We start from the raw sequence: 21,641 nt of genomic DNA, 5'->3' as shown, positions 1-21,641 counted from the left end.
CGCCGGGTCGGCCCGGATCCCGCCTGTGGCCGCCGGCGGGGGGGGGGAGCGCCGGGCGCGCAAGGGCGGCCGGGAGCTGCCCATATCCGGGAAGCCGTCCGCGGCGGAGACACCGACAAAATGGCGGCGCCGAACTGAGAGGGCCGTGCCGGACGGAGCGAGCGGCCGCGGCGGGCAGCGCGGAGGGACGCGGCGGTCGTCGCCGCGAGGGCGGGGCCGGGACGCTGCCGCCGCCGCCCTCTGGCCGCAGGTAGGTCGGTGGAGGAGGGAGCGGGAAGCCGAGGCCTGGCTTCGGCGCGGGGACGGCCGCGAGCTCTCCGCTCTCCGCCCACACGGCTCCGCCGGGCCGCTCTTCACCTCCGTTCTCCTGGAGGCGGCGGGGTGACTGCCGGCCGCCGCCAGGAGCGCCCGGGGAGCGTCCGCCCGCCCGCGGGAAGAGCCGCGTCCCGCTGGAGGAGATAACGGGGCGGGCTGGGAGCGCCGTGTGCCCGGCTGTGCCGAGCGCCCTGTGCGCGGGGCTCTGCTCGGCTGCGGGCACACGGCGCTGGCAGCGCGTCCTTGGGCGGGCGGCTCGATGGATGTAAGAATCGCTGCCTTTTGTTGGTTTGAATCGAGCGCCTGCAAACTGAAGTTGATGGCCCCCAAATTCTTGCGTTGGTTTGGTTTTCCAAGCGGCCGAGTCTTGATTGAGATCACAAATAAGTTACTGCATCCAGGGGATGGAGCTGGAACCAAAGTCGGCTTACAGCTTGGTTCAAAGTCTGTTAGATATACAGTGTGACAGGTTTGCTGGAAAGCTGTGTGTTGCTTTTTTTTGTTTTTGAGCTGGTTTAGGGAATTAGGGAGCTTCAGTAGTGAAAGTAGTAGTAACAAACAGGTGTATCGTTTAGGTTTAGGGACACACGAGGGCAGAGGGGAATCCCTGCTGTAGGGTTAGCAGCAGGGTTGCACAGTGTCCAGAGGTCCCTACCAAGCACTGCAGCGCTGTGATTCTGTAGGCACGTGTCATTTCCCTTGGGTGCAGTCAGCTCTTTCTGGTTAGAGGTGAATGACTCTGATCGATCTCTTACTGAGAAGTTAAAACGTTCTTGTTTTAAAGTGTATACAGATGTCTCCACCAGGTGACTTGAAGTTCAGGTGTAGCCAATGTAACGCTTGCTTTCTCTGATTTTTGTGAAACTGGGGGACGGGTTTAGTTGGCTTTATAAGCAATTAAGTCTGCTGTTTCGCATAGGAAATCTAACATTACTCAGTACTGCTGTCAAAAGAAAGAACCCATCAAAAAGTGACTGTGTGCTCTCAGACTGCAGGAGAAAACTTCAATATCAACACCAAACTGGCTTCATTCAAAGTTCTGTACCTGCCATAGAGCAAGGGAAGTTTGGGTGCAGTTGTAGCGCTGAAGGTTTAAGCAGTTTCATTCAAGGAATTACAGTGTAAGGTGATTTGTCAAGGCGAATGGCATTGGGTGGTGGCCCTTCTTGTTTCTTCTTGCAAGGCTGGCTTGCGTCTTTCTATAAGCTTTCAAGTTTCATTCATGTATGGGTAGCATGCGTATGCCACCCGTGTAGTTTGTATGGGTATCAGAAGGCTCTTTTTCCTATTAGCGACTTGTCGTATATCTTCCTCAGTTGTTGAATCGCTAATTGGTTTATGGCAGTGCAAATATCACAGAAGTGAAACCAGGGTAAAGAAAGAGCGGCTTTTATGTGGGCTGTATGGAACTCCTTAGACGTGTTTAATTCGGATGTCTGTCATGAGAAACACCTACATTGTACCTCGAGAAAAATGACATTTGCGAGCATCTGGAACCTCAAAAAGAATCCTGCAGGAAACTGGGAAGGCAAAATTTGAGCTTGTTAAGAAACGCAAACGAGAAAAATAAGAACATTTTCATGTTGCTTCTGTTGGGTATCGCACTGTGGTATAGGAGCAGAATCAGTTAAGCTCTATCATTCTTACAGTTGCCTGCAATGACAGTGCTAAAACATGTAATTTTTATGTCTTATACTGTCTTTAGTTTGTGATCTGCCTCTGCAGAGCGGTACAGACTGCGGAAGGTTTATTCCAGGATACTCCAAAGAGGCAGAAGCTGTGTAACCTCACAGAGTATCACGTTAATTTCTATAGCTCTAGCATAGTGGTTGTGATGAACAGCACAAAGGCAGAAACTTTAGTCCATTTCAGAGCACAGAGTTCTTTCCCTGATGAGTCAGGCCCTTCAAAACGCAGGAGTTATTTGTTTTTGGCAGGATTTTCTCTTTTCCTTACCAAATGTCACAGTTATGTTCGCAGTGAATTTAATGCTTGAGTTGTTAGACAATATTGCAGTAAGAAAGTTTTGGTGTTCTTTTATCCTCTTGCACTCATCTCTATATTAAATTAAATAAAATAAATAATATATTTTATTAAAGGACTGTTAGGAACCCAGCAAAGCTTCTAGTTTGGGTTATATAAAGACTCCCTGTAGATTTTGGGTAACATATCTTTCTAACTGTGAAGGCAGCACCGCATGTCAATGTTTTATTGCCGCTAGTGCTGCTCTTTGAGCTTTTTTGCCAATGGATGTGTAATGGGATTTTTGTTTTGTTTCCTTCACAGGATATCTGCTTTGGATTGTGGCACGTGTCAGCACTACAAGAATCACGGTTCAGCAGCGAACAGTCACTGCCTTCACGTGTTCTGAAACCACCAACCAGACTTCTTGGAGTTTTGCATTAGCACGAATCCTTGGTGAAGGTTGCATATATACATGTTTTCATGAAGAGAAGTGAGAAACCAGAAGGTTATAGACAGATGAGGCCTAAGACTTTTCCTGCCAGTAACTATACTGGCAGCAGCCAGCAGATGCTACAGGAAATACGAGAGAGCCTCAGGAATTTACCAAAACCCTCAGATGCTGCTAAAGCTGATCTCAGCATGGGGAAGATGTCATCTGAAGATCCTCGACAAGGTCGAAATCCCCCCAAATTTGTAACATATCATAAAGTTTTGCAAGAGATAAGAAACTCGCTGCTGCCCTTTGCAAATGAAGCTACTTCAGCTGTCAAAGGAACATCAGAAGTTAATCGACAAATGCTGCAAGACTTACAAGCTGCTGGCTTTGATGAGGTGAAGTATTTAATGTTCAGGCTTTAGTGTTCTAAAAACTGTCAGAGTGTGTTGGATGAGGTGTTGGTCATGGAATGTTTAAACAGCATATGATGGGCAAAATAGCTTTGAAATCTGGCAGAGTTCTAATTAGAACTTAATGAAGCTGGGATGAAGAAGGGGAACAGATTTAAAGAGGCATTTTTCATTTTTTTGCACCATTTTCTGTGTGTTCTTACATGGTAGGGGTTGTTTTAATTCTGTAAATCGTTTTAGAGAGAGGTGGACACTTCAGAACATGGATTTTGCCTTTGATACTCAACAGGATTTTAAATTGTGCACAACTAAAATACGCTGATAGTATGGCCATCCTAAAGTGATAGGCAATAGCACGTATTTTAGGAACAAATTTTAATGGCCTTCTCACATCTGTTATTAGAAAGCCAGTGAGGGGAAAATGTTCTGTGATGCTTTGGTATTCACAGGGAGGTTAGGTTAAGGGGAGCGAATATCTCCAAAGCTACGGACAACATTTCTCTGTAGTTAATCAGCACTTGAAAGGGATACTGGAAGAATTTCATGCAAAAAGTTGTCTATTCACATAAATAGCCTCTGCATCAGTACCGTACACTAGGCACGGTCCCAAAACATCTAAAGTATTCACAGACAAAGTCTGATTTGGAATGAGGTTGGTGATTTCCATTCGGTCTTTGGTTGGATCGTTGCTTAGCCAGGCACTTACTACAGACTGGTTAATGGTGCTGTGGGAAAGATAGGCAGTACTTCTTCCTCCTAAAAGAAAGAAAATAGGGAAGACAGGCAGATCAGTTTATAAAGAAGGGGAACATTTCTCCACTGTTTACAATTAGAAGTTACAAACAATCAAGCAGTCTTTATGAGTGTGAAATGTAACTATTAAGTCAGTATCATATCATCAACTAAAATCCCACACAACACGAAGGGATCTGGTTTCATTCAGGAACAGTTCTCCAGCCGTGACTTTGAAGTTTACAAGAAGGTAAATTCATAATTCTACTATCATGGCCTCAAGTTGCGCCAGGGCAAGTTTAGGTTGGATATTAGGAAGAACTTCTTTACAGAAAGGGTGGTTAGGTACTGGAATGGGCTCCCCAGAGAGGTGGTTGAATCGCCATCCCTGGATGTGTTTAAGAGCCGTTTGGATGTGGTACCCGGGGATATGATTTAGTGGAGCATTTTTAGAGTTAGGGTACTGGTTAGGCTGCGGTTGGACTTGATGATCTTTTCCAACCCGGGTAATTCTGTCAATTGGCATTTCCTCAGTAATGTCCCAGAATCAGGTGCTGCTTGTGGAAAAAAATGCACTTTCCTCCGGCTTGCCCAAATGCAAAGATTAAGCTGGATTTGCAGTAAGAATGGAAGGGTTTTATAATGACAAATGATTTTATAATGATTTGTTCCTTATCTGTGGTTTGCTGCTGGAGTGGTTTTGGTTTTTACAATAGATTAGCTCTCGTATCAATTTTTACAGAATGGGTCTCCAGTCAGTTTCACAAGCTGTGGGATGGTTTGTGGCTGGATAGTAAACTAGAAAACCATCTCAAGTTGGTATTTCTGTTGGAGCCTTTGTGTCTTGAAGCCTTTTGCTCTCCAACCTTTTGTTCTTGGATGCAATCAAGTTGAAATGTTGCAGGTGTAAGTGTCTCATGAAGAAGCTGTGAGATCAAATGTTGTAACTTCTTGATCTAGCAATGTACACCTGATCTGTAAGCATCAGGGCTATCTTGTTTTATATATATATATGTGTGTGTGTGTATGTATACTTTTCTGTTTTGTTCATTTTGTTATTATTTCTGAAGGCTGCGTATTTTGTACATTTGCAGTGCCAAAAACATACAGATGTAATGGAAGTATAAATGTGGGTTTGAATTTGAAATTGATACTGACCTCCTCCCTTCTGAGCCCTCCTCCCTTCCGAGCCCTTTTGGATTTCCCATTGATTTCACTGGCAGATGAATCATAGAATGGCTTGGCTTGGGAGGGGACCATAAAGATCATCCAGTTCCAGCCCTCCTGCCATATACTGCTGTAATTTGGTGACTTGTTCGAAAATAATGTGAACTGAAATGATGGCTTTGGTATGACAAAGTATGGCCATAACAGATCACTGGAAGGCAGAGTGGTTAATTAAAGGGAGTCACTCTGTATATTTTTTTCACATTCTAAGTCAACTGCAAAATACCATTCAATAAAAATGAGAGAGGAGTGCCTGACTGTTTTGATCGCCTGTTTCTTGACCTCAGTCTCATTCAAGTCCAGAGAAACACCACGTATCTATAATGCATTTTCCATTGACAAACCTGGGATTGCTCATCTGATCAAAGCTTCTCTTTGGATCTCTTGAGGACGCAGCAAATCCCCACCACAAAAGTATCAGGATTTCTGATGATACTGTGATATTTACTATTAAAAAATACTTGAGGAGAAGCTAAAGGATATTTGTTGATATTCCAGGTTGAAGAAAAATGAGCAAATGCCAAAATACTGAATCACATCTGAATATCTTTTATAGAATAAATTAAGTTAGGTGGGACCTCTAGCTGTTATCTGAGTAATGCATATAGCTAATAAATACCTAGATAGACAAACTATAAGAATAGCATGGTGACACAGTTAATATCAGAATATAGTTGTTTTTTCAGAAGATGCAGGCTGTTAATTTCTTTGGAGGATCTGTTGTGGAGAAAACATTGTCATTTTTAAGATGATCGAGAGAAGTCATTATGTACTTTTGTAAAATTACTGGAGGATATTTGGCTAAATTCTTGTGATTTTTATTATTCTTGCCATTTTGAGTAACTTTTTGTATTTAATTTTCCCTGTAGGACATGGTTATACAAGCCCTCAGACAAACTAACAACCGTAGTATAGAAGCAGCCATCGAATTTATTAGTAAAATGAGCTACCAGGATCCTCGTCGGGAGCAGATGGTTGCAGCTGCAGCAAGACCTGTAAATGCAGGTATGAAACCACCAGGTAGGTGCATCTGTGGCACTTCAGCTCATTAACTGTGTTCTTACTGGTAAAAAATACAAAATAGCAAATTAGAACCTAGCACTCTCTTTCACGTGCTCAGAGTAGAAGAGAGGAGGTGCTGAGATACAGGATTTTGCTTTGAAGATTATTTGTGAAGTGTATAATAGAATTCTTCTGAAACATGAGTGTCTTTGGTGTGAATTTAAGACTTCTTTTTAAAATATCTGATTGCTTTTTGTCTAAGTATTAGAAGTGTGGAATCACCAAGGTTGGAAAAGATCTCCAAGATCATCCAGTCCACCCATCACCAATATTTCCTTCTAACCTGTGTCCCTCAGTACAATGCCTAAACAATATCCTTGAATATCCTTTTTCAAGGCCAAGTTGGATGGGGCCCTGGGCAGCCTGATCTAGTAAATGTGTATGTTTGGTGGCCCTGCCAGGCAGGTGGGTTGGAACTACATGATCCTTGAGATCCCTTCCAACCTGGGTCATTCTGTGATTCTGTGTATTATATCCAAGGAGTGATACTCGGATCTCAGTCATTTTTACCCCTAGTTGTTGTGATACTTGTATTTTTTCTGTCATGTGCCATTTAGGAATCAGTGAACTTTTGTTGACTTAAAGTTGAATGCTCAACTTTATTCAACAGTCGTCTCTGAAGATGTTTTAAATCCACAGTATAGGTGTGAGGGGGAAAAAATGGTAAATCAAGAGCAGCAACATACAGCATTTATTCTCAGCGTGTGATGCAGAACTAGTTGGTGCTTGTCTGAAGCAGCTAGCTAAATGCTATTACTGAGCTATAATTTTCATTATTACTCGCAAAGTTATCATAGTTAGCATGTTCTTTTTCTGAACTGATAGAAATGCTCTTTTATCTTTTGTAAAAGCAGGGACTGTGCAGCAGTCGGTTAACCGCAAGCAGAGCTGGAAGGGTTCTAAGGAATCCTTAGTTCCTCAGAGGCACGGCCCTTCCCTGGCGGATGGAGTAGTTTATCGCTCGGAAAGTCCCAGCTCTCAGCCTGATGTAGGAAGGCCGCTATCTGGATCTGGCATTGCAGCATTTGCTCAGGCTCACCCTGGCAATGGACAAAGAGTGAACCCCCCACCACTCCCCCAGATCAGGAGCGTCACGCCACCTCCTCCACCTCCTCGAGGGCAGACACCCCCTCCCAGAGGAACCACGCCACCACCACCTTCCTGGGAACCGAATGCTCAGACAAAGCGTTACTCTGGGAACATGGAATATGTCATCACCCGTATTTCTCCAGTGCCACCAGGTGCATGGCAGGACAGTTACCCACCTCCGCCGATGAATCCGCCACCCATGAATTCTTCCACTCAGGGTCAGAGAGCCATGAGTGCTGTCCCCATTGGAAGGCAACCAATAATCATGCAGAGTTCTGCCAACAGCAAGTTTAGCTTTCCCTCAGGAAGGGCTGGAATGCAAAATGGTAATTGTCCAGCAGACTTCATAGTTCACCAGAACGTTGTGTCTGGGAACTCAGTCAGTCGCCAGCCACCTCCATACCCCATGAACTCAGCTAATAGGCAGAGTCCGACGGCACTACAGATGCAGGCAGGGGGATCTGCTCCCCCTTCAGCATACACCAATGGGAATCTTCCTCCAACAATGTTGGTGCCGAATAGAAATAGTCACAACATGGAACTTTATAATACGAATGTAGCTGGAATACCTGCATCCTGGTCACAGCCTCCACCCGTGCAGCCGCAGTCATCACCTGGCAATGGGCATGAAATCCCTGCATGGCAACCCAACCTTCCAGCACGGTCAAATTCTTTCAACAACCATCATGGAAATAGACAGGGTCACGCTAGCAGCTCTCAACCTTCAGCCACTACGGTAACGGCTATCACGCCAGCTCCTATTCAGCAGCCAGTGAAAAGTATGCGTGTGTTAAAGCCAGAGCTGCAGACTGCATTAGCACCAACTCACCCTTCCTGGATGCCGCAACCAGTACAAACCATTCCGCCCATTCCCTTCTCTGAGGGTCCATCTTCAAACATGGCTGTTATGCCACCTGTGGCAGAGGCTCCAAATTACCAGGGTCCACCCCCACCTTATCCCAAACACTTATTACACCAGAGTCCATCTGTCCATCCTTACGAGACTGGACCCAAGCTTAACAAAGAGGAACCACCCATTTCATCTAAGGAGGAAGAGAATGAAAAGAATTATGAATGTGTTGATTCAGCAGACAAAGAAAAGAAACAAATTACAACATCGCCTGTTCCTGTTAGAAAAAATAAGAAAGATGAAGAACGGCGAGAGTCTCGTATTCAAAGCTACTCCCCTCAGGCTTTTAAGTTCTTCATGGAGCAGCATGTGGAGAATATACTGAAGTCACATCAGCAGCGTTTACATCGGAAGAAACAACTGGAGAATGAAATGATGCGGGTAAACCCTTTCTCCTAAGCTTTTGACTAGAATTGTCTTTATGGTAGGATACGTAGTACGGATGCACAGAATACGGTGGTACAGCATGGTGCTGAGGGCTGGCTTTAGTTTTTTGTATTTCAGATGTGGCAGTTTCTTTATTACTTTGCTTACATACTTCATTGTCTTCTTAGAAATCAGTTTAGTGACATATGGTTTCTGTGTGTCTAAACACAGCTCATAATTGGTAAAGCAGAAGCAGCATAATTTCTGTATGAACTGAGATTTAACTACTTGGCTTATCGCTTATTTTATGGATTCTGTTTAATCCTGATTTTTTTGAGTGAGCTCTGTGCAATGTTTTAATGGTTTGTATATATGTGTATAAGCAAACATTGCAGGGGCGAGTTGGTTTGCTTTTTATATAGTCACTTGAACAGTGGTATCTTTTACAGCTTGTTCCCACTAAGATGGTTTTTGACATTCCTACCTTAAAAAAAGAAAAAACATAAAAAAGTGTATATTTCTAAAATATCTTCTATAATTCAGACTCTAAGGGTGTCTGTTCAAACAAGGTGTAACTCAGTGGGGTAATATCAAACACATACCTGCAAGAATATATAGAAGCAATTTCTTTGCACTTACTTGAAGTCAGTTCTGTTCCTGAGATTTCATGTTCTGTGAAACTAAAACTAAAGTGTTAAAGAAGCAGGTGATGTGTGTATGTGTAATTTCAGAAGTGAAAATCATGAGAAGTAGATTATCGAGACCTGCAGAAATGAAGACTTGAGATGCATTTTATATATTCTTAGCAGCTGTAGTTGAAAATTGGACGTAATTGTGATGTGCCTTTTACAAACATACTTGGCTAATGCTTTCTTGAAATGCTGCTTTATTTTATTGAAGTGTTTACTCTTTGAAAGTTCCTTCTGTAAGCTATAGTGTTTTATGTTTGGTTAATCATAAGACATGTGAATGTTAGCAACATTTCCTGAAGTTCTTTCTAGATCTTTATTCTTAGTTTTCTCTCTTTCCTTTTCACTTCCACTAACAGCTGATTTAAACTGTTAAGGTGTGGGAAGCTTTCCTGAACTCTGTAGCCTCCATCCCTGTGTAGGCAAGTAAGATTTTTGGAGCAACAGTATTTATTATTAAAGAGTAGCATGATCCTTTTTTAGAGGTCTTTGCATGCAATCCTGCATCAAAATTAAGCATGTATTTTATTTTGACTATTTTTGAGTACTGAAAAGTAAGATTATAACTCATGTTGATTTGCAAACTTCACTTTCCCTCCTTCCTGTGTTGTTCCGTAGTATCAGAATCATGTCTTACTTAAGCGAAGACACTGATTGTAAGCTTTCTTGAATGTTTTCTGTGTACATTTAAAGCACATAAGTGAATGTCTTTTTTTTTTTATGTGACATATTTATAATTTTGATCAATATTTATAATATTGATGCTAGATTAAAAGTTGGGATGTTTGATTGCAGACTGAAGCAGGGGAAATGCAGTATTACACTGCGGCAAGACTCTCCTCTTTCATCAGGTTAAAGGACAGAATTTCCACAATAGTGAAGTATATTTGAGGTCTTTGTGAGAAGGGGAAAGGGTAGTTAGTTCACTGCATGTTGTTAGGATCACAGAATGACCCGGGTTGGAAGGGACCTCAAGGATCATGTAGTTCCAACCCCCCTGCCTGGCAGGGCCACCAAACATACACATTTACTAGATCAGGTTGCCCAGGGCCCCGTCCAACCTGGCCTTGAACACCTCCAAGGACGAGGCATCCACAACCTCCCTGGGCAGCCTGTTCCAGGGCCTAACCACTCTCCTAGTGAAGAGAAAGTTAGTAAGTTTAAGAGGGTTAAACAGGTATCAATCCCCCTATTTTCTTCTCCTTGGTAGGAATTTTGAAAATCAAAAAAGAGGACAGAATGTGTCTCAGCAGAAGAATCTGCCTTCAGTAGATGCTGTGTTTCTAGGATAGGTGATGCGTTTGTATTCTCTCGGCCCTTTTGGGGAACTGAGTGGAGGTCTGTCAGAAATAATTTAAATGGGTAAATTTACTTCCCTTACACTTGTGCTCAAGTATTATGCTGGATATCTCTGCCGTAGAAAGGAGCTTAAGTAGTTGTGATCTAAGGCATGGATGAGAAGGAAGTAAAATGAGAGTAAGTGGTGTGATATTGTATAGCAGTTCAAAAGACTTGTGCCTGATGCCGAATAGAAGTTACAGGAGGTGTGAGTATGTCTGTGTTTGTGCACATGACAAAAGTAGTTAATTGTTGGTAAATGCCATAGCTGAGAAAACTTGTAGGAGATGACTGCAATGCAGGGGGAGGTCAGTTTGTGATGAACGTTGACATTAATGAATGGCATAGGAAAAAGTAAAGGCTGCGTTTGGGTGAACAGTTGTCAAATTAGGCTACGTAATTTGGATTTTGCAAGAAAATTGTTAGAATGCAACAATGACAAAGCAACAGGAATTTTGGAGACTGTTTTTTGTATGTCTCACAGTGATTAACTCCCTCCTAGTGTTCTGTTCCCTTCCGGGCCATTTTCTTTGCTAGTTTCCTAACTGACCAGTGGCATTCTGTTTGTGTACAAGTGGAGCTGCCCTGAAGCAGACTTAATGGTGCAGGGGACACTTGAGAAGCTGACACTGTGTTGTCTGAACTTTAAAAAATGTCTTCTTGATGTTTTGAGTTCCTCAGAGATGCTTTCTTCTGCATTGAACTGTACCTTAAGCACATTCATTCACAGAAAGCTTGAGATACTCTCTCTCTTTTCAAGGCCACTGTATTGGTATTCCTACAGTAACACAGAGGTCAGTTGTGCGCTTTGGCTGTGCTTGTGGTAGGGAGTTGAACATATTTCCCATATCTAATCAGAAGCCAGCTCCATGTAGCTCTAACTACCGCTTTTCTGATGTTGATGAAAAAATTTGTCTCAGATTTGAGACAACCTTCCCTATTTACATCTTATTGCTATTCATGGTAAAACTGTGGTGGTCTTTTTTGTGCTTGTAAGAAAATGTCTGTGATTCTCACTGTGGGATTTTTGTTTTGTTTTTGTTTTCATGATTGATATCTGATATTCTGAAGGCATTATAAGATACTGAGTGATACCTAATGGGTCTTTTAACCACTCCTTTTTTTTCTCCTCAATCACATATAATGTTTTGTCACAAGTTGAATTTACAGTTGGGCAAAGCGTAGGAGTGAGCTGTTAACAGGCAGTTCATACACGCCTCGACTGGTGGTTATCTAATCCTGGTGGTGGCCGTGCAGTAGTGTGGCACAGATAGTAACTTAAGCATTGTAGCGTTAGGGGATAGAAGTTGCAACATCTGGTATCAAGCATCTGTAAAATATTGTAACACTAAGAAACTGAAAACTTGTGCTGAGTTACTGTTGTTATGTTTACGGGGTTCCAATTTATGCCATGTTCCATTTTGTGATTGAAGCGTCCAGGAACTAAAAAAGGAGGAAGTAATCTGTAGGTTGCGCTGGCAGATCAGTGCTGTTGGCTGGCAGTCTCAAACCAGATGGGCAGAAAAACAATTGAAATACTATAAAAAAAGGAACATAAAAAATGTTGAAAGTGTTTACAGAAAACAAAAGAGAGAATGAGCATAAAGCCCTGTGGCAGTAACATCACAAAGGAAATAACGTAACAATTTGAAGAATAAGTTTTCTCGTGTTGAAACCAAAACGAAGAGATATTCTGATAGCAGGGCCTGAAATTCTCCTCAGTAGGAGCTATTGGAACGCTTCAAAGGAATTGAAGCCAGAAAAACACCAGTAGGAGGAACCTGGGTTGGAATACGATGAGAATGCTTAGTGTGGTTATAGTAGATAAGGGTTTCTGTGCTTTAGGCAGTGAGTTTCACGTGGTTTGTGAGTATTTCAGCTGTCAGAGTGTGAGTGGTATTGACCGAACGCCAGGTATGTTCATTCAAGATAGCGATACTTGCTGGGAAATGACAGTGGGTGGAGGAGTGAGCCACTTCCAAGAAACTGCTCTGTCCAGCTTGTAGCAGAGGGAATGTGATGGAGGCCCTGTTAGAGACAGGTGGAACTTGTGGTAGGGAGGGAAGGCCTGGGATTGTGGTGGAGGTGTGCCCTGGGGGTTGGGCGGGCAATAGGAAACAGTGCCAAGGTTTAAGGTTCTACCTGGTGTAGATAGACATGAGCGTGGGAGCGCTGTATCCCCTCCTGTAACTGAGATTATGCTGATGTGGCCAGGACGATTGGTAACACTGCTTCAGCTAGAGTAGAGTGTAGAAGCCTTACCACTGCAGCTCCTTAGTTAGCTCTTGGTGGGTTACTGCTTCTCTGCATGTCTTGACTGGTTTTTGCTCTGCATGAAGAATCAGGGAGACAGTTAGTGCACATTGTTATTCCGATTAATAAAAACCGGGGCAGGTAATACTTAACAGTATTTTGTAAAACATTTCACAAAGGAGATAATTATTCCTATTTTTTAGGAGGAGGAGCTGAGGAACAAAGACATGAAGTAAGATTAAAAGGATCTTCTTAGTCTCACATATATAAGTATTTAGTTTATTTTGCTTGAGTCTTGTCATGGTATGAAGCTCACCTAGAACCAAGAGTACTGTTCACTCTTCAAACGTAATTCTGTTTTGCTGCACAGGTTGGATTGTCACCAGAAGCCCGAGATCAAATGAGGAAAATGTTGTGCCAGAAGGAGTCTAATTACATTCGGCTAAGAAGAGCTAAAATGGACAAGTCCATGTTTGTAAAAATTAAAACCCTGGGAGTTGGTGCGTTTGGAGAAGTTTGCCTAGCAAGAAAAGTGGATACTAAGGCTTTATATGCAACAAAAACTCTGAGAAAAAAAGATGTGTTGCTTAGAAATCAAGTTGCCCACGTTAAAGCTGAGCGGGATATCCTTGCAGAAGCTGATAATGAATGGGTGGTTCGTCTGTACTATTCATTCCAAGATAAGGACAATTTGTACTTTGTAATGGACTACATTCCTGGAGGTGATATGATGAGTCTCCTAATTAGAATGGGTGTCTTTCCGGAAAATCTGGCACGGTTCTACACAGCAGAACTGACCTGTGCAGTTGAAAGTGTTCATAAAATGGGCTTCATCCACAGAGATATTAAACCTGACAATATTTTGATAGACCGTGATGGTCATATTAAATTGACTGACTTTGGACTTTGTACAGGTTTTCGATGGACCCATGATTCAAAATACTACCAGAGTGGTAAGAGAAATATAAAACTTGTTGTTGTTGGAATATTATTCTTTTGAAGAAATTAAATAATAAGTTAAAAGATGGCTGCAGCATTACCAACATAAACGTTGAAGCATCTAACAATGTTTCTACACACCATTCAAATTGCAGAGCACAATGTTTAGGGAGCCTGAGTGTAGGTAGGCACTGATTCCTTAAGAGAGAAGCAATAAACTGTGGTGCTGAAAGTTTGTTCCATTACTACCTCCTGAAACTTGGAGAGAAAAGATGTAGTGGCATAATTGCATAGATAACAACTCTAACTCTATTTGGAAGGTAGGGCTGATGTTTTAGATTGATCGTTCTTGGAAAATCTGCTAGATGTCTTTGCAACTGTTGATTTCTTTTGAAACCCTTCTTGATGACTTAAAACAGTGGTTTGAAAAAAGTTAGAGGAAAGAAAAACAATTCCATGAGTGATAAAATATAGATTATATATTAATTTAAAATTAACTTTTTGATTCCTGGAGGCTTCTTTTTATTTGAAAAAGAACCTTTGAGTTACTGTTAGACCAGGCTACTTCGGAGTCTCTCAAGAGAAAGCAGAAGTGTTTGTGTTATTCCAGATGAGAGATTTAAACTGATGTCTTGGAAGGCTTAAAACCTGATTGATTTTTATCTTTTGGTAATTAGCATCAATTGATGCTTTAAATGTTGTTTTTCTCTCTGTGTAAGAGCAAAAACAATATACATGTTGTACAGTCAGTATGGTTATGTTAAGAAAAAACTTAAGAATCAAACTTTCTCATAATTATGCTAAAAATTAACTTCTCAGATGTGGATTGTATTATAAGCAAAAAGTCAAAATCCTGATGTTTTAAAACATTTCAGATATTTTTCTTGAGTAGTGAAATAGTTTCTATTTTGTAATAAAAATATAATAAATGAAGAGAATTTCATTCTAGTTGAGCTCTGAAATCGCCTTTCTCAATTTTGGCATTATTCTCACACACTTGCAGGTGATCACGCACGTCAGGACAGCATGGATTTCAGCAATGAATGGGGTGACCCAGCGAACTGCAGGTGTGGAGATCGGCTGAAGCCACTGGAACGTAGGGCTGCACGTCAGCACCAGCGCTGTCTGGCCCATTCCCTTGTTGGCACACCTAATTATATTGCACCAGAAGTGCTGCTACGAACAGGTAATGCGTTTATTTTTATTTTTTTATCACAAACTTTCTGCAAAGTAACTGGCATTCAGGTAGCAGCTTCACCTTTCTTACATGAGTGCTTTTCCCAAGTGTGTATCTTGAGTATTAATATGGAAATCTTAAATGTATTGAATAGAATTATCTTGTGAACTTGCAGGATTAAATGCATGCTGAAGCTTTGAGTACTTCTTTTTCCTTCAGGTTACACACAGCTGTGTGACTGGTGGAGTGTTGGAGTCATTCTCTTTGAAATGTTAGTGGGCCAGCCTCCTTTCCTGGCACAAACACCTCTGGAAACACAAATGAAGGTAATTTTAAACATCTCATGGTAGCAGGTAGAAAAAGCTGAAAAAACAGAGTTGAAGTGGACATGATGCTTTTAATTTATAATGGAATCAAAGGGGATTTTTGTTTTTTGAGAGTGCTGCTCTTTTTAAGGATGTTAAGAGCTAGCAGGATTCTAAATGTTATAGTGGTGCTCTGCTTATTTTGTAAGGGGACTTCAAGAATCACATTTGTGTATTTTATCTAGTTATGCTGCAGTTGTACCAAGTAAAATCACGTTTCATTTCTCAGCCATCCTGTATAACTAGAAGTGTGTGCAAGTTATTAATTCCACTTTCTTCGCATTTTCCAGCAATCTGAGTGGTGTTCTTCTACCACTGAACTTCCATGCTCACTTATCTGCAGATTTCTTTTTTGCAGTATCTGCAGGTGCTCAGCATGTGAGGATGGAGGAGTGTGCTTAGGGTTGCTGGCAGCTCAGAGCTGTTGGTTTTTCCCTTTCCAACCTCACCTGGTTGAGAGACTACGAGGCTAATGCGTTATTCTGCAGTGCCATTTTAATGTAACAGCATTCAACTCCCATAGTTGGCCTGAATGTACTTCTGTATTGATGTGTAACTTCAAACTTGTTGGTCTTTACAATAGGTAAAATAATTCATTAATCTCACTTTCTTTTAAGATTGTAGGCCCTGTTAAGCACCGGTTGTTTTTTTTTATGATATCTTGTGTGTTTATGGCAGGCATATTCCATGCCAGACTCTAGCTCAGATCTGGGCTGTGAACAAACTTTATCTAAATTGTGCCAAATTTTCACACAAAGTGTTCTTTCTGCTTCTGGAAAAGCAGCTTCACATTTGCCCCCATTAGTCTGAAGGCATTACTTCTGTTGAGTGACTTTTTTAATTTCCACAGGGGATTTTCTTTTTTCTGGAGTTGTAAATAAAATAACGCATCTTCTTAATTTAAAGGTTATCAACTGGCAAACTTCCCTTCATATTCCACCTCAAGCTAAGCTGACTCCGGAGGCCTCTGACCTTATTATTAAGCTATGCCGAGGGCCAGAAGATCGTTTAGGCAAAAACGGTGCAGATGAAATAAAAGCTCATCCATTTTTTAAAACTATTGATTTTTCGAGCGACCTGCGGCGGCAGTCAGCTTTCTACATTCCCAAAATCGCTCATCCTACGGACACGTCAAACTTTGATCCAGTCGACCCAGATAAATTGTGGAGTGATGATGATAAGGAAGGAAACGTGAATGATACGCTTAACGGATGGTACAAAAATGGAAAACATCCTGAACATGCTTTTTATGAGTTCACATTCCGAAGGTTTTTTGATGACAATGGCTACCCATACAACAATCCAAAGCCCATTGAGTATGAGTATAGTAGTTCACAGAACTTAGACCAGCAGTCTGATGATGAAGAACAAGCAGGTAGAGGGGTTCAAAATCGTGACCTAGTTTATGTTTAGTAGAGGAGTGAACACTAAATAAACAGTTTATTTTGCAGCTGATGTTTTTGAGAAGTGTTTTCTCTGAACAGAATTGAGAGAAGATCGCTAGGGTGGATATATGCATGTTATTTTAAACACTAAGTTGTCTTCATTTTTCCATCTCTGTACATTTTGTTTCCCCCAAAATCCAGGAAATTCCTTTTCAAAAATTAATTTATTCCAACATTGTTAATTGTTTAATTTAGAAGAGATTTGATGTTAGGTGAAAAAAACTATCACTTGAATTTTATCATTGATCTCTGTACTCTAAGTACTTAAAATAGGAAGTAGTGATTTATTTTTTTCCACCCTGAAATGATGCCTGATATCTATTTGTACATATACTAAATAATTTTTAAAAAACGAGTCTTTGTTTCAATTTTTTTTTTAATGACAGCTCTTCCTTCGCATTGACCAAATATAAAAGTAACTTGACACTAATAAAGCTATCTGATGAGTTTGGCAGCCCCCTCCTCCCCTTCCCTGTACCCTCACTGCTCACTGTAGTTAGTGTATTTATTCAGTGCTGGGGAAAACTGAGCCATCTTATCTAGTGAAACATTTCTAGCTGCTGTGGCAGTGGCGTAGTTCTCAGCTTTCAAACAGGAAAGAGTCTTGGCTATACTATCATTATGAAGTGATAAAGCATTAAAACTGGTCTTTTATTAAATACTTAATTGAATTTGACATTAGTGATGCTTTTAGTATGTGAGTGGCGCTCGGAGCAGGGGTCCTCACTCAGAAACAACTTGATTGTCTCATGTCATCAGTTCTCTTAAGGTTTTGAGAGGAAGCAAGCTTTGGGAAAAATACTTTTTGAAATCTAGTTTAAATTTTCCAACAAACTGTAAAGTGCATTTTAAAAATATGGCCTTAGTTGGAATTTCTAGTTTGAAAACTACATTTTAGAATAGTTTATTTATTATAGGTTTGAAATAGTAATGAGAGAAGAGCAGAAAGTATGGTTTTTCAGAGTTCTTGTAGAGGTTAGTTGCATTTGCTTTTAACGGGTTTCCTCCTAGTGACGCTGGCAGTGAGAAATACCATGCACCCATCTATCTGAGCTGTTAGTTTTCCTCGGTACGTTATCAGCGGTTCATCTTTTCACAGCCCGGTTCAGATAAGGACTAGTAACCTGTGTCTGTCTGCTGTATGTTCTGCATTCCTATTTCACAACTTCCTACAGTGGATGAGCAGGTGTCCCTTTGGCCTCGTGCTGGGAGGGCAGTGAGCCTGCTGAGGTTGCCAGGAGCAGGAAGCCAGGCAACCCTGTGAAAAAAATTCCCTGAGACAACACCTGGAGTTTGAGGTGAGAGGCAGAAAGAATTACGCTTTTATCTTATTTTTATCGTGTGCCCTGGTGGCGCAGTGGTAGGAATGCCGCGTTGCAACACCGGGGTCCGGGTTCGAATCCCCCTGTGGCGCAAGTGGTAGAAGTGCCGCTCTGCTACACAGAGGCTCGAATCCCGGGGGTTGGACTCGATGATCTCTAAGGTCCCTTCCAACCCGCACGAGACTATTACCTATATTACCTATTTCTCTCCATCTTGCTCTATTCTATGAATTTAACACAGCAGTAAAGAAAATGCACTATTTTAGTAAACTTCATTCCTTTTTAAGTCCATCCTTCTTGGAATTGAATTCCAATAACTTGTTAAAGTGTACCTGTGTAGTGTTGGTGCTCTCTTAAGTTATTATTTTGTGCCACTGCATTGTCCTTGTGACTATTCTTGCAGCAAACTTCAGTTACTAATTCAGTTTTCTCACTAAGTTGGTCTAAGAAATTCTCGTGCGCTTTCAGCCACTTGTTGCCTTTCTGTGCTCCAATTCAGTACATGGTTTTGTGTCAGTGCATTGTAAATTAACATTTACAATGTTAATTGTTTGCTTGGCATAAAAACAGTCTTTAGCATCTGGAGGGTTGTTGTAGTGCATGTTCATTGAAGTGAACCAGCGTGGTCCAAAAAATGGCTTATGTTGATATAACTGAGGGAGGAGTGAATTGCAGGGATGGCAGCATGGAAACTTCATAAACAGGCTTTGTCATATGAGAAGGGATTCTTTTAAATTCACCCATCTCCTTAGAAGTGCCTAGAATTAGAAGATGCTTGAAAAATCAGAAAAACCAGTGCTTTTCATAACCGAGTAGTTATTCTCTACAGTGAAAATGGGCTGTAGCTTAATAAAACAAATCACGTTTTGTTCAGCTGTTCTGCAACTGTTGGAAACGGAACAGCTTTGAAGATTGATTTCTTTTAGTTTGATTATTATAAAATGGCTGCAGCGTGTAGCTACTCCATTTTATGTAAAAAAGATGGTTTTCAGTGTAAATAAACTTTTAAAGGTTATCCTCTTTCATAGTAAGTATCCCAGTAAAACTGGTCTACTTTGCTTGGAGTAAAGTATAATATATTACTAGTTAAAGGTAACTTAATGAAACCTACCATTTGTGGTTTGCAGAGAAAATAATGTCAGTTCTTCATTATTAAATTGACTGTTAAAATTGCTTTTTTTTTTTTTTTTTTTTTAATCTGAGTATACTCTTTTGCTTGCTTTATATTATGTTGTTATATTCCTATTTAATGTTGTAACTGGTCTCTAGCTAGGGAGTTTAAAATACAAAAACAAGCCCCCAATTACAAAAACCCAAAAGGGTTGTGCAAGGCACCACCATTCTGTATGAGCAAAAATGATGGCTTTTGTTAAAAGAAATGGAGTGTTTTGAGGACATGCAAATAGTGAAATACTGAATATTGTTTTACCATTTCAAAACAAACATAGAGCTCACATTTTTAGACTTTGGTAGATGCTTTTGGCATTTTCTGTTCTCTTGTGTTAGAAGTTGTAGTGTTCCTTGTCTGAATTTTGCCATCTGTATGCTGAATGTTTCTTTGCAAAAATGCAGTGTGTTTCAGTCCACGTTCTTCTCTGAGAAGAAAAAGTTGCTTATGTAATGATGGTGCAACTCCAACATACTATGCCTTACCCATGTTTGAAACGTCACGTTTCACACACTTTGAGTCTATTGAGATTCTTCTGGCTGCTGCTTAAAACATGGGTGTTTCACTGGCTACTCATCATGGGGATTGGTTTATACTGGCAGTAGAGAAACCAGCAGCTGTGGAATTATGCAGTGAGTTTTAGTTCAGATTACTTTTTTCTCTGTAAAGCATGAAAATAAATTTCTCATGTGTGTCCTTGTATACATATAAATTGTATTTATAAGATATTCTATAATCGTATACTGTATTGTAAATACTATTTGATATTCAGTGGCATTCTATCCTAGGGCAGGCCCTCTTGCTGTATCTTTTCTATCCTCAGTTTGTAATGGACTCTATAGAATATATGGCTAGGACATCACTGAGGCTGACTTGCCTTCTGCTGTTGCAAAGCTCTAAGCTGTGAGCGGGAATGATTTAGTCTCATTTAATATTGTTTAGCTGATAGGCGGTGCAGTGGGTGGGTTCTTAGAAGTTGCTGCTGTCACTGAAGATACAGTTAGGCATTGGTTTCAGATGTCTTTGGCATTTCAGATCAGACCTTTTAATGTTTGCTTTAGTTTAGCCAAAGCAAAAAGATGTTAAATTGAGTCAATGTGATAGTAAAACATTTGAATGCCTTAAGATGCTCTTGATAAAGGCACTATTCAAGTTTACTGATTTATATATATCTATATAGGCACATATATAGATATATTGTGTGTATATGTGTATATAAATAATGTCTTTTTTTGTATTATAAACATTCTTCTGATTGTCACAGTTCCTTTGGATCTTCAATTAAATACATAGACCACTGCACAATTCTGCTCAAGCATATTATTTATTATATGAGTGAACCTTGCTAGCCCCAGTCTGGGCACTGTGAGCAGGGGGTTGCATTGACACAACACGACGCTTCATGTAAAGTTACAGCAGAACAGGAGACTTCTAGAACGTGTGAGCAGTATAACTGTCAGCTTATAGTAATCAATTACACTCATTCAGAGTTTAGAAACTGGTTCTGTTCTCAGAAGCAGTTACTGTAGCGTGACACCTGCTGGGGTAGTGAAAAGTACAAGAATACAGTAACTGAAGACCAGCTTTCCGTTTTGGTTAATCAGATGAAATGTACACAGCAGTCATCCAAATGCAGTTGTTTGTTTTGTTGCTTTCTTTCCATTTTCTCTCCCCAGAATCCCCCCCTACTACAACAGATTTACTGATGAATAAAAGAAGTGTTTGTAACCTGTTCATGAAAGCATCCAATTTGCTGTTCAAGAGCTGAATTCACTGGTGCTTTCCCTGCATTCTGCTGCCACTTCCATCATGATCATTAAAACGTTATTTATTATGCATAGATATTCCTACTCTGAAGTGATGCACCCTACTTCAGCTTTTATGTTTTGTTCCTTTCACGTTTAATACAATCTGAAGAGCTGTAGGCTGTCACAATGCAATTAATAGGTATGCTCTGTGCTCACATAAACAGTCCGTTTATAAATCAGCACAATCAAGTAAGAAATAGGGACTGAAGCTGAAGTAAACAGCTCATGGGGGGGCAGCTGTGTCCCAGGTTGAACGCGGTGTGTGTGGGATGGACCCTGCAATCCTCAGCCGCGGTCCACAACGGCCGGCGCGAGTTCCCCAACGGCCGCGGCGGGGCGGCGCCATGTCAGAGCTCGCGCACTCAGCCCCGCCGCTCTCGCGCTGTTCAACTGAGGTAGCGCGGAGTCTTTTAGCCCGTAAGCATTGGTGGTTCAGTGGTAGAATTCTCGCCTGCCACGCGGGAGGCCCGGGTTCGATTCCCGGCCAATGCACATAAGCTTTTAAAGTTCTCTATACTTTAAATTCCCTTTTTTTTCCCTTTTAAAGCACCGCAATCTCCTCTCAGCCAGCAGTAACTCTGAAACAGCGATGTTCATCGGGTGCCAACGCGATACCGATGAGTAG

The 21,641-nt window shown here is 41.2% G+C and overlaps 1 protein-coding gene and 1 non-coding gene across 8 annotated transcripts; both read left to right on the top strand.

Moving 5' to 3' along the window:
* Positions 1 to 67: 67 nt before the first annotated feature.
* LATS1 (large tumor suppressor kinase 1) lies at positions 68 to 20,513 on the top strand. Of its 7 annotated transcripts, XR_014944780.1 has the most exons (9): positions 112 to 250; positions 2,602 to 3,111; positions 5,955 to 6,090; positions 7,002 to 8,527; positions 9,561 to 9,627; positions 13,163 to 13,745; positions 14,735 to 14,917; positions 15,128 to 15,234; positions 16,180 to 16,728. XR_014944780.1 is itself a non-coding variant. In XM_015858091.3 (8 exons), exons 2-8 carry the CDS (start codon positions 2,761 to 2,763, stop codon positions 16,684 to 16,686), a joined length of 3,408 nt encoding a protein of 1,135 aa, XP_015713577.2. In that variant the 5' UTR covers positions 68 to 250; positions 2,602 to 2,760; the 3' UTR covers positions 16,687 to 20,513. The 7 variants fall into 7 exon arrangements, 4 of the variants coding, with proteins under 4 accessions (XP_015713577.2, XP_015713576.2, XP_015713579.2 ...); XM_015858091.3 differs by lacking the exon at positions 9,561 to 9,627 and having other exon boundaries at positions 68 to 250; positions 5,955 to 6,105; positions 16,180 to 20,513; XM_015858090.3 differs by lacking the exon at positions 9,561 to 9,627 and having other exon boundaries at positions 68 to 250; positions 5,955 to 6,105; positions 6,999 to 8,527; positions 16,180 to 20,513.
* Positions 20,514 to 21,437: 924 nt separating this feature from the next.
* Positions 21,438 to 21,508, top strand: TRNAG-GCC (transfer RNA glycine (anticodon GCC)). The gene has a single exon. It is a non-coding gene; the product is annotated as a tRNA-Gly (tRNA).
* Positions 21,509 to 21,641: the final 133 nt, after the last annotated feature.

The sequence above is a fragment of the Coturnix japonica genome, chromosome 3 (assembly GCF_054131305.1).
Source record: "Coturnix japonica strain WE chromosome 3, WE-NBRP24, whole genome shotgun sequence".
In the NCBI taxonomy this organism is placed as follows: domain Eukaryota; kingdom Metazoa; phylum Chordata; class Aves; order Galliformes; family Phasianidae; genus Coturnix; species Coturnix japonica.
The sequence above is the reverse complement of the archived record's forward strand: the minus strand, read 5'-3'. Positions and strand labels throughout refer to the sequence as shown.